This window comes from Solea senegalensis, linkage group LG11 (assembly GCF_019176455.1).
Source record: "Solea senegalensis isolate Sse05_10M linkage group LG11, IFAPA_SoseM_1, whole genome shotgun sequence".
NCBI classification, from domain to species: Eukaryota; Metazoa; Chordata; class Actinopteri; order Pleuronectiformes; family Soleidae; genus Solea; species Solea senegalensis.
Genome location: NC_058031.1, coordinates 4,267,039 through 4,282,766, shown reverse-complemented (window position 1 = coordinate 4,282,766; position 15,728 = coordinate 4,267,039). Strand labels below are relative to the sequence as shown.

Below are 15,728 nucleotides of genomic sequence, written 5' to 3'. Positions count from 1 at the left end.
TCATTGAAGCAGATCGGCTACAGCAGCAGACCACACTGCTCAATTAGGTTGTTCCTAATAAAGTTTACTGTTTACTGTTATTATTATCATTATTATTATTGTTGAAAATGACTAACTCTGAGAGTTTAAATGTCTACACATGTTCACACAATTTTGTGTACTGATCCAAAGCTTTATTCAAACATGAAACAATAAAAACAATAATAAAAAAAATGGTGACGAAGAAAAAAACGGTCAGAGCTCACGAGAATTTGCATAAATAGAATAATAATAATACCATCAGAGCAGTTCAGAGACAACACAACTGAAAGGGGAAATAGATCACAACATCTTTAGACAAGCGGCGGCAAAACGAAAAACAAGTCGAGGACAATGAGTGAGTTGAGTTTTTAAGCGCTTGTGTATTCAAATTAGGGCTGCAACTAACCATTATACTGCCGATTAGTTGATTAAGTCGTTTGGTCCATAAATCCGTTTTTCTTCTACCCTCAAAATGATTCTCAAATGAGTCCATAAGCCAAAGTCAATCAGTTTCAATGATTTCTGCACATTTAAGAAGCTAAAAAAGACATTTAAACCAATTATCAAAACAGTTTAGGAATCAATTCATAACAGATGAATCAATGCAGCCTTAATTCAAATGCATCACAGATTGTTGCCACCTACAGGTCGCTCATACACATAATTTGCTGCGTGTCTCCCTTTCTTTTTAAAAGTTTCAAACAATCATAAACAACGCACAGAGGGAGAATCGACGCAGAAAGAGCCCAAAGTGTCCAGTGTTAGGGTGCTTTGACAAAATAACAACAACAACAAGAAAAAGAAAATGAAAAGTGCATTCCTGTGGGATCATATAGGCTATTGTGTCGCAAAGTGAGGAGGGTGTGACCTGCAGTGTGGCCTCATGTTTCACAGCCTCGACCTCTGCCGTGCAGTGTGACATCCGATGAGCAGAGTGAAGCTCAGAGATGGTTCCACAGCAACAGCAGCAGCATGTTCCACGTCCAGGCCTGTGATCACAAGTACAGAGAGAGAGAGAGAGAGAAACCGCTGCAGGACAAAACTGTGCCCCTCCTCCTCTGCGTGCACTGTATATTTAAAAAATAATAATAATGTGGATGACGACAGTGTCATTATGACGGCGCTTTGTTAACAATCAGGAAACGCGTCGTTGTGAAAAGCTGCGGTGAACACCTGCAGCGTAGTGTCGACTGTTGTACAACTCTGCTCTAGAATAAGGCCATGAAGTTAAACAAACCATTAGGCGGAGTACATTTTTCCTTATTATGTTTTTACAGTCATACCACAACAACATACATTAACCCACATTAACAGGTCAGCAAGCATCATTCTTATATATGTACTGTGTGTGAATATGTATATATATATATACATATATATATATATACATATATAATATTATGTATATATATATATATATATATATACACATATATATAATATTATATATAATATAATATATACATACAGTATATATGTATATTATGTATATAAAAAACAATTCATAACATTATGGATGCAAAAACAATATCTACACGCGTGTACTGAACAACAGTGAGTTTCAACCATTTCCCCCTTTCTATAAAAATAGCTTAAAAATCTGACATATATTTCAATTAGTACAGTGTCGGGTTAAGTTTGTTTTTGTTGTTTTTTTCCTCTCTCTCCGTTACATCTGAGACAGTTTAATAACAGGCTGGTACATAAATCCTCTGCTCCTCCTTCCCTCCTATGACACTGCCAGACACAGACGAAAGCAACAAAGTCCCAATAAGGAGCACTAAAGTAGCACTAAAAAACAAAACAAAGAAAATGAATGGCATCTTCACCTCCTCCATGTTCAGACCGGGTGTTCGCGTCCCTCCTCGGTGATGCGATCACACGCGGACAGCCATAAGTACCTAAGTTTATGTCCGTCATAAAAGAAAGCATCTTGGATGCTTCTCCTGTGACCACATAAGATCACATTTGGGCTTCTTCGCCACCTTTATTCAAATACACACCGATGTCATATCGGTGACCTTTGCGTTACTGTTACATTCATGCATGATTGGAGATTAATGTACAAAAATTATAAATATGAAGCTGCTGAGGACCAGAGGACCTCAGACGCCTCCATCACCTCCGAGCTGACCACTGGCCATTATTACCAATACCGGTCGATAACACTCTACGTCCAGAGTTCTCAAACTGTGGTACGTGCAACACCAATGGTACACGAGCTTCCTCTGGTGGCACTTCAGAAATACTGTTCTACTGTATATACCAGGGTATGTGATCAGTGTGGAGCCAAGGAATCTTTGGAGTGTGTAGAAAATGAAACAAATAACGAAAAATATATCCAAAAACATGCAGATTTTTGGGGGATTAAGGAAAATTGGGACACTCTAAATTGTCCGTTTACGTCACCTAATCTATTGAACGATTGATAAACACTGCTCTACATGAGTGCTCACACAAACTACATAGCAACATGTCCGTGGATTAAAAAGACAAGAAAAGTACTTTGTGTCTGACTGACAAATAAGTAAAGGAGTGGCAGCATTTTGGAATTCTCTGTGTGGGTTTGTGATGTTTTCCAACTGAAGGTACCCCCCCCCTCAATTTGGACATTGTAACTTCCAGCTACAACTGGAATGCACCACTATGTGTTTTAAGGGGCTTCGTTTGTGAATTCCCAGGCGCGTGACCACATACGTCCTCAAACGGTGACTGCAGGACACACTCAGTGTTCAGACCTGTATCTGCCCGTGATCGACTCACTCAGGACGGACGTGAACACCGGGTTTGAACGAGGTCACAGACTCACACTGCAGCCGTCAAGCAGTACAGTCTTCTCTGTACAGAACTTGGTGCAGGACTTGGTCCATGACAGAATGCAGCCAACAGAACAAGAAGTGCGCTCTATAGCAATGTCAGGATCATTGAAAAGGTAAAAGCAGGAGGGACAAAAACAAAACGGAAATCACAAAGAAATCTCTCTCACACACGGCTGGGAATCTTAAAAAAGCCGGGACAGAAAACAGAAGCATTTAGTAAACCAATATCCTACAGAGCATACGCACACCTAACCACAACCCAGTGTGTGACATGTAGAAGGAACCAAGATGGGCCCGAGAGAAGTCAATGAAAAAGATTGTCACGTTTCATGCTCTGCACACAAGCAATCTTGTTTTTCTTTTCTTTTCTAGTGTGTGTGGGTTTTTTTTAACAAGACAAGCAATAAACATCTTGTCATCATTCAGGCGTGGTTAACTCACAAACATACACACACACACACACACACACACACACACAGTAGGCAAAGACAATACTGTACACACGCTTACACACACGCACGAGTGCAGGCACAATCCCAAACAAGCTTCCCATTACAATACAGTGACGTAACTTATAGCGTTAAGTGGCAAGTGGCTCATCTCCCCACCCTCACCCTGATACCCAAGAGTCCGAAAAAAAAAAATCAGAGAAGGCAGAAAAGCAGAACGAAACTCAAGATGAAGAAAATAAGACGAGTGAGTAAAACCATTGACGCTGTAAGGACACTTGAAGAAAGATTGTATTGTTTTGGATTAAATAAATGCAGTTGCTATGTACCGCTGTTTGCTGGTTATAGCTTTCCAAAGCATATAATAAAATAACTATCTGTAGTATACATGACAAAAATAAATAACTCAATAAATCTTGCAGCAGTTGTAAAAAAAGGCCACTGAATGCTTGTGTATGCTGTATATTTATATATATATATATGTGTGTGTGTGTGTGTGCATGAAAGAGAGATGCAAACTCAACAGCACAGGTAAGGAACTAGCCGTAAAGTTGTTAGCCTTAGACCCCCATGCATTGACGTTACTCTATAGAAGACTGAAAATGCAGCCTCAAATACAGGTTCTTGCTCAAGATTCCACATCATGCCATTGGTAAAAGACTGTGGACTGTGTGTGTGTGTGTGCGTGTGTGTGTGTGCAGCAGAGCATCACAGGTTACAGCACAGCTTCATCTTGGCGAGTTCGCGAACCCAGCTGAAGTCCTGGGACAGGCTGGTTACCAGCCTAATGAAAGAAAAACAAACAAAAAAAGCGAACAAAAGTGCCTCAATCCGCTAGAATATTGGATTTCAAAGGCAGAGGTCGTCTGGTAATGGCAGTATATGATCGAGAAGTTAAAGACGAGCTTCCGTTTTCTGGCTACAGCTACGCCAAATACCAATAACAGCACACGTCTTCCTCTGGAGCGACTACGTCAGGAGCTTTTTTTCTCCTGACGGCAGCAGAATAACGCAGTGCTGTGCTGCAGAGCAAGCCCGGCTTTAGTTTGGGCAACGAGCCAGAAAAAAAAAAGACACCTTGTACATTAACACTTTATATTAAGTTGCCCTAAAGTCAAAACTCACTTTTTTTAAGGTGCGGTGATATTAACTGATTTGACCGTCAAATTACTGAAGAGCAACTCCGTTTAAAATACCCGACGAGTGATCGTAGTTTTTTTTACACAAAAGGACACTTTGAAAGAGCGAAGTCTATCCTGTTAAAGCATCAAAACCATCTCTGCACTGCCGCCATCTCATCCGCAGAGAACCCAAATCAGGAATAAATATTTCAAGCGGCCGGTAACACTTTTCAAAAAAAGGATGGTTACAACCCCAGAAGAGGGACAGGTGTAGGTGTGTAAGGTTTCTTAGTGCGCTGAAACATTTGTTTTTGGAGAACAGCGGAGAAACATTTTGAAGTTGTGTAAAGACGTGAATGTCACATTGTCAGAACTCCCTCACTCGAGTTGTTTCTATGAAGCTTTGGCTTTTCTGGCCCGCGGTGACGTTTTCTCCTCGGACTTCACAACTCCATTGGTGGCACCTCCTGCCGAGACAAGTGGACAGAAATATCCACGATTAAGTCAAATATACTGGACAGAAAAAAGAAAAACAGAATCACATTGAATTCGTTATTCCAAGTCACCAATTAGTACTGAATTGGGTCATCAGCCCTCGTTGGACAGGATTTGTTTTACATGAGGAGTTGGGGGAAAGTAATTATGATCAGACCCCGGGGTTGTACTAATCCTGTCCGAATACAGCAGTAAATATGTGTGTAAATATTCCGCCATCTGTTTACAAGTACTTTTCTGCAGATTTTCAAGCATGGATCGAGACACCATGATGATGTCTGCACTTAAAGAATAAGATAAAGAAGCAGTGGAGTAGGCACATGACGACAGGAGGTGACGGCGGTGCAGAAATCTGGCGCCCCACAATGTCCGGGGAAGTCGGGGTGAAGTTGTTTTTGGCACGTAGCCGGTGCCAGATCAGGGATCAACAGGTCTGCTACCCCCCTTGCCCCCACATGTTGGGACCCTTGTCAGTGCACTGGGTTGCTGGGTAAGGTGACAAAACATGTGCCTTGTCTGGGGGATTACCCGCGGCAGGAGTGCACTGAACTGGTCGTAACAGCGGCTCCTAGGACAGACGGAGTGATTTACCCCTCCCAAGTAAGATTTCTTATCCAGTACAAATTGGCCATTAATATTACAGATGTCCTGGGGTAAAATTACATTACTCCACCTCCCCATGTAAAACTAATCCCGTCCTAATAGGGCTTTTCGTCACATTAGACATTTGGAAAAACACTCAGCAGCGAGTTAGTGCGACAAAAAAACTGACTACATGTAAACCTGTCGGTCCAACTGAAATGGAACTAAAGCGAGTTTCACAAAGTCAGAAAAATACACCCAGATAATGCATGTATAATCATGAGTAAGACCACAGCAGGACTCGAGCTGGCCACATGCGTCACAGTTCCCGCCTCCAGCTAATACCCGCAGACAATAGAAGAAGCCGGTAAATGAAAGAATGAGAGAACTGAGATAAAAACATGGTAAAACTCAGGCCGGTACATTTTTTGGATCACAGTGGAGAGAAATTTTAAGCTCTACCAACTTAAAAAAATGGGATATTTATATGTTCGTGGATGGCTAATAAAAAGCCACATGCTAGACCAGAAACGAATAAGCTGTAAGGCCGCGCTTGCCTCCGAGTGGAGGAGGTGGACACACTTCATTCAATAAATTCACCCCCCACTAGTGCGTGTATACTAGCTCAACGTGACTGTGTATGGAAATATCACTGACCAGGTGTCTGAATACTGACCCCTTGTTGGTTCTCTCTTGTGAGGCTTGCTTTTTGGGCTGACCGTCTTCTTCTTCGAGGCCTGGTTTTGGCTGTGCTCCCTCCACTTTTTCAACTGGAAGTTAATGAATTTCCACATCATCCAGGCCTGTGTCAGGCAGATAGCTGCCAAACAAGTCATCCTGGGGAGGAAGGAAAAACAAAACCGACATATTTGCATATAATTATCAATTGTATACTCATTGTTGTCACTGTTTTTTTGTAGGTAGGCATACTTAACTGAGGGTACAATGAAAGGAATGGTCTGCCTCAGCAGTTTAAAAGTCACAGACTGTTTATTTAGAGTTTGTGACTGCATGCGTTTTGAACAGATTGAAAATGCCATCTATTTTCTGTAATATTCTTCCTGAAAGAACGCTGCTTTTCAAGCTCCTGGAAGGTTTAACAGCAACTCAATGTAGGATTTCAACCTCCAATAATAATGTTTAAAAGGAAGTGAAAGCCAGATTGAAAACACAAACGAAGCTAAGTGAAGCGCTATCGTTCTTGTGTTGTTTTTTGGGGGGATACTTTTTGTTTCTAATATCTTGAAAAAACAAAACAGTGTAATCACATTTGTATAAAATGCTATAATATAGGCTACAGGACCTGGTCTATTATATCACTGGCTTGTCAACAAATGCACATGTTACCACAACGTACATCTTACAACAGTTGTAACAAACAATATCATTTACCAACTGTAGGGGGACCCCGAGAGCAGTTCCTACTCTTTGTTACTTTTAGGCAATTCTCCGTCACATTTTCATGGATTTTGTACCTTTCATTATTTTTTGTTATATGTGTAATAGTGATGGGACAATATACCATATTGAAATTTGTCTAGCTCACCAACATACAGTCCTTGTGATTTAATTGGGAGCTGCATCTTTCCTCATGACTTATCTGTTAAAATAAAATAAACCTGTTGATTTCCGGATTCGTCAAGTAATTGTTTGGTCATAAAAATGTCAGAAAATGTAAATGATGACTTAAATGATTCTGTTTTATTGATTTCTTTGTTATATGGAGCAAAGAAACCAGAAAATGTACATTTACAACATTTAAATCAATTAATGGAGTAATTGTTTCAGCCCTAAAAAATATGTATTCTATCTATGGTGTTTGAAGTGGAGACAGAGGGCTACGCCTGTATAGATTTCAATTAACGCAATAATATTGTGAATTGCAATCACTTTGGTTAGTAAGAAAAGTTTATATCCACCCATGCCTAATATGTAAATAAATACAAATAGAAACTTTGTCTTTTTATCTTACCGTATGGTGAGCACATTAAAGTTTCCTTCTGTTAGGGAAAAGCCCTGGTTTTCTGTGCGGGGCAACCCAAAGCCAAATGTCAGCACTGAGAGTGTGAGGGTGAGGAGGCGGGCGATGACGAAAAGTAGTGCCCAGAGAGTAAAACTGTGAAGAAAAAGAAAAGGAAACGCATTGCATGAGGTAGATGTGGTCCGACAAGTGCTTCTACACAGTAAATATTAAATGCAAACCCTTTCTGCTTGTTCTCATCACTGAAGTAGAAGAGGCGTGAAGCGTGGAACAGGAGCTCCACCAGGTAGTGAGGGACCAACAACACCAGGCCCAGTCGGTGGAGACTAAACAGACAGAAAACAGAATAATGACAATTACGTTACAAAGAAATTCAACATTTTCTGTTGCTGGTTTGAAATATGTTTCAGATATACTAAATAAAAACAATACTTCAGAATGATCTTTACTCTAGAATAAGCTCCAACAAACTTTATTACACTCACTTTAAGACATAGGCACCAGTGATGTGGACGATATAAAGGCAAATGTAGTAGAGCTGGCGGGGAATGTCTTCCTGTAAAGAAAGAAACTCTACATTAGGAAAAGAAGACTTATGGCGGCAAAAAAGGAAGTGAGTAGCGACACTGGTTAATTACCGTATTATTTACATGTGGTTTCCAGCCACGATTTTTGATCAATGACTCCCTACTGGCAAATCAAGTTTGTATTCAACACTATCCATTTCTACTTATTTGTTACTTTCTAAGTGAATGTCATAAATGAACCACTCACTAACTACTTCTACAATTTGAAGCGGTTCATTCTATAAACAAAATGAGACCCATTATCTTCATTTGATGCCATTTTAGTCTGAAACAAGGCATGAACATGTTCACCATTGTGCTAGATCTAGAGAGTAAAACAACAACAACAAATAACATCTTCTCCCTCTTTCGCCTGTTTGCTCTGTGCTCTACATTTGCATAACCCTCTGCCGATCCCTCATAGAGACTTGTGAAAGCACCAGCAGGGATTGAATGTGGTTAGATGGAAAATAACTGACGCCACAGCGTAGGTTTAGACTGCAGAGGCCTTCCACAACATCCATTTAAAGACAACAATTTATCTTCATAAGTTCTATCATTATACATTGTTTTTTAATGCTGAAGACGCAGGAGACGCATGTCATTTCTGCCGCTTGCATTCTCATTCAATTAAAACAATAACAAAAGACTTGGTCTGATGATGTCAGGGAGCAGCGTGGGATCTCTGTCTTTTCTGTCTTCACACTGAAGAGTCCTGGCATTTTATTGAGTACAGACAAGGATTTAGAGCATTTTAAAGAGTATTACTTATGGCAAAGACAAACCCTATGAAAAGGAGGATTCTGATTGTTATTCTTTAGGTTTCTCCCTTTAGGAGTCACCACAGCAGATCATCTGCCTCCATCTTGTCCTTTGTGTCCTCTTCTGTTACACAACTGTCCTCATGTCCTCCTTCACAACATCCATGAACCCTCTCTGTGGTCCAGTACCTCTTTTCTTGCCTGGCAGTTCCATTTTTTGTCCAATAATAGTGAGATAATCACCATCTCACCTCTGCATGTGACCACAGCATCTCAACCTGGCCTCTCTTACTTTATTTCCAAACTGTTCAACCCCCTAACACGCTCATTTCTAATCCTGCCCATCCTGCACATGACCAAACATCTTACTCAAAGCAACACCTCTGCTAAGAGGATGACGTCATTAACAGACAATGAATGAAAATGAATGTAAGCAGTAAGTACACCGTATTTGTTAAGAGGTCAAATAGATGACGTGTCAATAAAAACCCAAATTCTGATAGCTAATGATAGCACTCTTTTCCATTAATGGGTTGCTGCTCTGTCAAAGCAGGAAAACCTGCATGGGAATACAAAACGGATTGTCTTACCTTCCGTACTTTTTGGAAGTACAGCTCAGGAAGCGCATGGAGCCAATAGGCAATTTGGCAAATGTAGAAGAACTTGACCTGAAAACTAGAAAACAGAGGACAGAGAAGAGGTTGTGCAGAGGGAAAAAAGCCCAGGTGTTATTTAAACATGATCACGGGTCACATCAATATACAGGAGTTCGTGTTGTTCTGTGCTGCTGGACTGTTCTGTAACTGATTAATATACAGGAGAGTATATAAGGAGTGAGAGAAACACAGGCAGAATCCAAAGTGCAACTGGAAAATCACAAAAAGGCTGCAATTTAGAACACACACAACTTTACTTACACCATGTGAGTGTGTGGGTAACCCTCCCATAAGAAAGTAGGATTTGTTGCAAAGTCCTCCTGTCAGAGAAAAGAAGACACCGCGTGAGATAAAGCCTAAAAGCAGGAGACTGAGACCATGCGTTGGTGTGACCCCCGACCGATCGTACCGCCGTCAGGATGCTGCAGCCCCAGATGAAGGAGAACAGGTAGAACACGGCGAGTTGTCCCGACTCGTTGAACTTGCTGTGCTTGGTTTTTGACAGATGCAACCTCCTGTTCATTTTCTGAGAATCAATAAAAGCATTACAAAGAGATGGACACATTGTTAATACTGTTCGTCTCAACTTTCTTCTTTTTATGTACCACTTTCACTCTTACTTTTAGCTTTTCTGGCAGCCAAAGTGAGTATCTGCCAAGTCCCGAGCCAAAACTTACATCTGCCTAGTTAACAGCGGTGCACAGCAAACTATTTCTTTTAACAACTTAAGTTTAAAGAGAAAGACCAAAGAGCAGAGCAGAATCCTGATGTGTTTGTGTCCAATATGTCGTTAAACTGTGACCAAAGTGGTGAAAATGTTGCTTCTCTACATGTTTGTTAAACAGGTGGTTTGATACTGGAGCATTTTCGTTTATATTCTGAAATAAAAAGTGATGAGCATTGTCGTTACAGTTCCTGCTTTTGGTCGCCACTAAAGCGTGTGTGAGCGCATACAGAGACATGGGGGAGTGGATGAAAATGAGGCTACATTATTAAAATACGACTAATATCAACCACGATGAAAACGAGATTATATGATTCATTTTAAAGATCCCATATCAAGTCATAAAATTACTTCCACCACTTTTCAGATGCTTTGGTTTGCAGCGCTATTTCTATGAAAATCTATTTTATATCCAAGCAACATTGGAATGGAAACTGAAATATCTCTATATGAATCTATATCAAATTAAATCGAATCAGAAGTCAAATTGAATTTGGACTAATAATCGCAGGTACATATGAAACAAAAGTCACCACGACTGCTACAGCCACAGCTGTACTACATGAAGAACCTGCTCAGGAAAGAAGCCGATAGCCAGTGCATGTGGAAAACTCTGCAGCTGGAGTAAATGATCTTGGAGAGGTGATCAGGATTAAAAAAAAAATAAAAGAATGCCACAGTTAACTCCGATTCAATACTTGATGGACGTGTGAAGTATACAAAACTGCTGGTAACATAGTTAGAACTGTCACAGCCAGTGACCTGTGTTAGGATAAAAAGAGTTGCCTCTTTGTCCATCTCCTCCACAAATATTGCAATTTAGTTTCTTTGACCTTAAAGAATAAGTTGCAAATGTTTCAGTCGGAACAGCTCAAGAGGTTGCAGGCTTGGTGTTTTAGTCGTAAAACACGCTAAAGTGTCCTTGACACCAAATCCCCTATTAAATGCATTTCTTGTACACTTGTATCTAGCTGGCAATCAAAGGTCACACAGGCTGAACGACTCGATTTTTTTTATTTACAAAAGCATCTACAAGTCAAGTCAGAAAAATCCTGCAATCAAGATGACACTCAAGATGCCCTTTGAAATGAAAGAATATACAAAATTGAAATTGTAGGAAACGTGGAGAGTGAGATTTTATGATGCTTAAAACGAAATGTACACGGTGACAAGTAACAAATATGAGTTTCTTATTCACTTATGCCACGTTTATACATATCAAGTGTTAAAAGGTATGATGGCTGGTGAAGGCGGATACTCACGTCCAGGATATATTCTTGTATCAAGGCATGAAGAATGACCGCAATGAGCAGATAGAAGAACACAGTGGCCACGTCTTTGGGGCCGTACTGGTAAAGGTTTACAGGCTCGCTCCTCTCATCTGCATAAAAAATGAAAAACAATGATAAAACTGTAAAGCATGGACAAAGGCTCAAGAGGAGGAAGGAGGAGATAAATGAAGGGTTTTTATTTAGAAATCAAAATACTGGACCATTAAATGTTTACTCACCAAGAACTTGTGTCACGTTGTACTGGACTGTGATGAACATGATGGCAAACTTTGCTGTGACCTGGAAAGCAAGTAAAGAATGGGGATTAATTCAATTTACCTGGTTACAGTTACATCTGAATCATGTGTGTTCAGAATTGATAATCACACATGCAGGATGCCTTTTCAACAACGGTAAGAAGGAGCAAGTTTCTTCCGTTTTACTCGATTCCTAAGTGGGATAAGAAGTAAGTGGGATAATGGAAGACAACACAGTGAAAAGAATATAACCTCTCCTATTCTTTCAGATTTTCTTCTTTGGCGAGGCAGCTGTCATGATGTATTGTATTGATTGTCTTGCAATACAGAGGAATGCTATAGACTGCCACGGAACGTGTATCATGTCACAACTTAAACAGCAAATGCTTCTATCCTATCGGATAGAAGATAATTTGTTTTATCTCGTTTGAGATGTTTATCATCACATCCAACTTCATATTTATTGGACTGCTTGTATTGATTGATGAAAGGGTGGCTGTACAAAGTCATGGAGGCAATACATCACGATGCAGTGTGCAATCCAATCAAACCACTGACATCATAATCATAATCAAATCAATCGTAAGACCAGTAAAGATCAGAATACTTCATATCTTCATCTGATCATAACCTTAATCAGAGAATGCCGTTTACGTGACGGTGTCTCATTACCTCTGCCAGGTTTGTTTCTGAGTTGTGTAATGCAACAAGGAAAGGACAGATTATGTTTTCAATTGTTAAAGGGGCTGTGACTATAGTTTAAAATGTTTCAACAGGCTGAAATTTAAATGTTATGGCTTAATACCATGGTTCTCAAACTGTGGTCTGTGCACCACCAAGTGGTACTATTTTTGACAAGTGTCCACAACACAAGAAATTTCTACTCTTCTGTCCATTTCGGCCACACATCAGAGTTTAGTGTGATTAAACTGAGTCTGGTGATTTACTGTAGTATGGATTTTGAGGGATGTTATCAAACCTGGACAACATTGAAAAAGCTAACAAATAAATAATGAAAACAATTCTAATAGATTAAACAATAATTAGAGTCACCTTGTATCTCACTCCATCTTCATCTAATTTCATTATACCAGCGTGTGAAATATGTGTGAGGAAGAGGAGGCGGATGACGATGATGAGAGAGCAAATTATCTTATTGGGAATAAATCTGCCTCCTGTGAAACGTCTGTAGCTGACTTTGCTCGACATTATAATATAAATATATCAATATTTTCTCAGGTGGTACTTGGTATTAAAAGTTTGAGAACCACTGGCCTAAAACAATACATTTCTTACACACAGTTCCTTTAACCATAGCTGGGGTTAACACAGTGCCAGGATGAGAGGGCTTTCATCTGCATAATTATGAGCATCTTTCTCCTCGCAGATGAAGGCTGATTTAACACTTTAGAGTGTGGTGGTTGTGTTTAGGTGTCGACAGGTTAGTTAGTGGATGGCTATAGGGTTTCATTTAAACGTGATTAGTCGCAGGTGTCAGCTACAGCGGAGACAAACGGCTGTTGATGAAATGTGTAGCAGACAAACAGTACAGTCTCGCCGCTTCTTTATATGGCTAACGGCCAGATACACGTTTAACCATGGAGGCAGCAGGTTTATTAGCCCACTTGCAAAGTGACCTGTTAGTTGAGCCTGTGGGCCTCCTCACCATCTTCTTTGGCAATCAGTAAGACACATGAGACATGAAGGAGAGAGAGAGAGAGAGAGAAAGAGAGGGAGAGAGAGACGCTAGTGCCCTGCCCCTGGAGATCTGCTGTCATGTCAGCTAACGACAGCTAGCAGCTAACATCTAACATCAGTGGGCTAACGACAGCTCGCACACTGTACCTCAAACATCAGGCCGAGGAGGATAATCATGGCCAAACACGAGACCATGTCGGCGTGATTCTGGATCACAAACTCGTGGCTCAGCACCGGAGGGCTCTTGTTCTTCTTGCGGAAGCCCATGGCTCACGGACACGGCTCTCCCTTCTCTGTGTCCAGGGGTTGTTGAGAGCTAGCTTCCCCGCGCTGGCTGCACGTCTCGACTTGGTGGCAGGATGCTAGCGCTGCTCCGCTGAGTCAGTGTCGCTCCAACGGCCGTCCGTAAGCACAGTGAACCGCTGCTCGTGTGCTTAAAAACTGTCATGTAGACACATCGCACCGGAGAGAACACTACACCGCTGCACTACACCCACTTTTTGCTGCTGTCTGTAAAGTCAGATAACGGGGCCCTCCCACTTCAAACAACTATAACCCCCCCCAATCACGAACCGCCCAGCACCGTTGACGTAGAAGGAGAACCCAGGTCTGTGGTGCCTTCACGTACTTCATGTAAATAATTCAGCAGTGGCGTGCGAAGACATTTGGAAAGGCAGGGACGAAAATTGAAAGGGCACCTTCTGTGCACCCTAGTAAGGCAGACATGTCAGACAAGTACATCTTCTACAGCACTGAATTTTTTTTTTTAGTATTTCCTCTAATGGCAGTAGGGAACTTCATAACAGCACCCACTTTTGATTGGAAGGGCTCCCATAGGTGAATGTAAATAATAATAATAAAAAAAATGTCAATCTTATCAACAGAGGGAAGTACGGTGGCACTGAAGGCCAACACACAACATCACAGAAAACACAACAGCAGCCGCACCAAAGAAGAACAAAAGGTCGACAAAATGTCACCGGTAGCAGTGGAAAGAGTCTCAGAATAAAAAATATATTGAATGATCTGCCTCCATCCTCTGTCCTTCTTCACAACATCCATGAACCTTCTCTGTGGTCTTCCCTTAAGCTTTCTAGATCCACACAAGACACAGTACAACTTGTACTGCTGCTCGCTATTTTCACTTCTTTACTTAACCAAACTCTTTCCCACTTGTTCATGGTGTAGCTGATGAACTTTATTCCTCTGTAGTTACTACAGTTATGCACATTACCCTTATTCTTGAAGATCAATACCACTACACTTCTCTATTCCTTTTCTATTTTCTCCCTCTCCAAGTTTGTGTTAAACAATCTGGTCAAAAAGCCCACTGCTCTCTCCCATAGACATCTCCATACCTCCACAGGCGTTGTCATCCTTTTCATAGCTGCCATCACGATCTCTTACTAATCTCCCCTCCATTTGTCCTCCTCTCTCATTTTCCTCATTCATCAGCTCCTCAAAGTACTTAAACTAACATAGAGTGACAAGGTATTTGACTAACTTGTATTAAATAAAATTCACTAACAAATAATACATTATGCTCAAAACAATATACATAGACAGTAGGGTAGCCACTGAGCTGACGGAATCTACTGAAATACAACATAGTATAATTTTTTGGCACTAGGGGGCAGTATAAGATAGACAAGGGATAAACCCCTTAACCTCCAAATTTAAGCGCGTAGCTCTTAAACTGTAGTACACGTACACATTCGTTTATGTGTGCTATAACCAATGTCTATGATTTATACACATTATATCGTATATAAAATTATAAAGTGTATATCAAAATACGTAATGAATCATCATAAACATACAATTCTTCATGCCGCAGCACGCCCGGCTAGCTCAGTCGGTAGAGCATGAGACTCTTAATCTCAGGGTCGTGGGTTCGAGCCCCACGTTGGGCGAATCTTCGTTTTCCACTCCGTTCAGAATTAGCAGTTGTCTATGAACCATTGTAAATGTATTGGTCTTTGACACAAATTTATATATGTGAACATTTTCTTTAATTCAACACATACAAAGACACATTTTGCTATACAAAATAATATGAAAATCATTCTCCTGAAGAAATACAATACCACCACTACACTGTATATAGGATTTCCTTTTTTCACATCTATCTATCTATCTCTCTCTCACTCTCTGTCTATCTATCTATCTATCTATCTATCTATCTATCTATCTATCTATCTATCTATTTATCTATTTATCTATCGATCTATCTACACAGTGATCCCATGAAAATACAGTTGTTTAATAAATACTTTGTACCTTTTCAACCTGTTTTTGTTTTGAACTCTATATAAAAAAGTCACTGG

General features: G+C 40.5%; 1 protein-coding gene and 1 non-coding gene across 2 annotated transcripts; one reads left to right on the top strand and one right to left on the bottom strand.

The window, feature by feature from the left end:
* Positions 1–3,562: 3,562 nt before the first annotated feature.
* Positions 3,563–13,982, bottom strand: zgc:113278 (Translocating chain-associated membrane protein 1-like 1-like). Its single transcript, XM_044039083.1, has 11 exons — positions 13,549–13,982; positions 11,686–11,746; positions 11,438–11,556; positions 9,861–9,977; positions 9,713–9,771; positions 9,386–9,470; positions 7,954–8,024; positions 7,690–7,794; positions 7,460–7,603; positions 6,164–6,324; positions 3,563–4,877 (listed from the first exon to the last, which is right to left on the bottom strand). The coding sequence occupies exons 1-11, from the start codon at positions 13,666–13,668 to the stop codon at positions 4,804–4,806; spliced, it is 1,116 nt and encodes a 371-aa protein (XP_043895018.1). The 5' UTR covers positions 13,669–13,982; the 3' UTR covers positions 3,563–4,803.
* Positions 13,983–15,241: 1,259 nt separating this feature from the next.
* trnak-cuu lies at positions 15,242–15,314 on the top strand. Its single transcript has one exon. It is a non-coding gene; the product is annotated as a tRNA-Lys (tRNA).
* Positions 15,315–15,728: the final 414 nt, after the last annotated feature.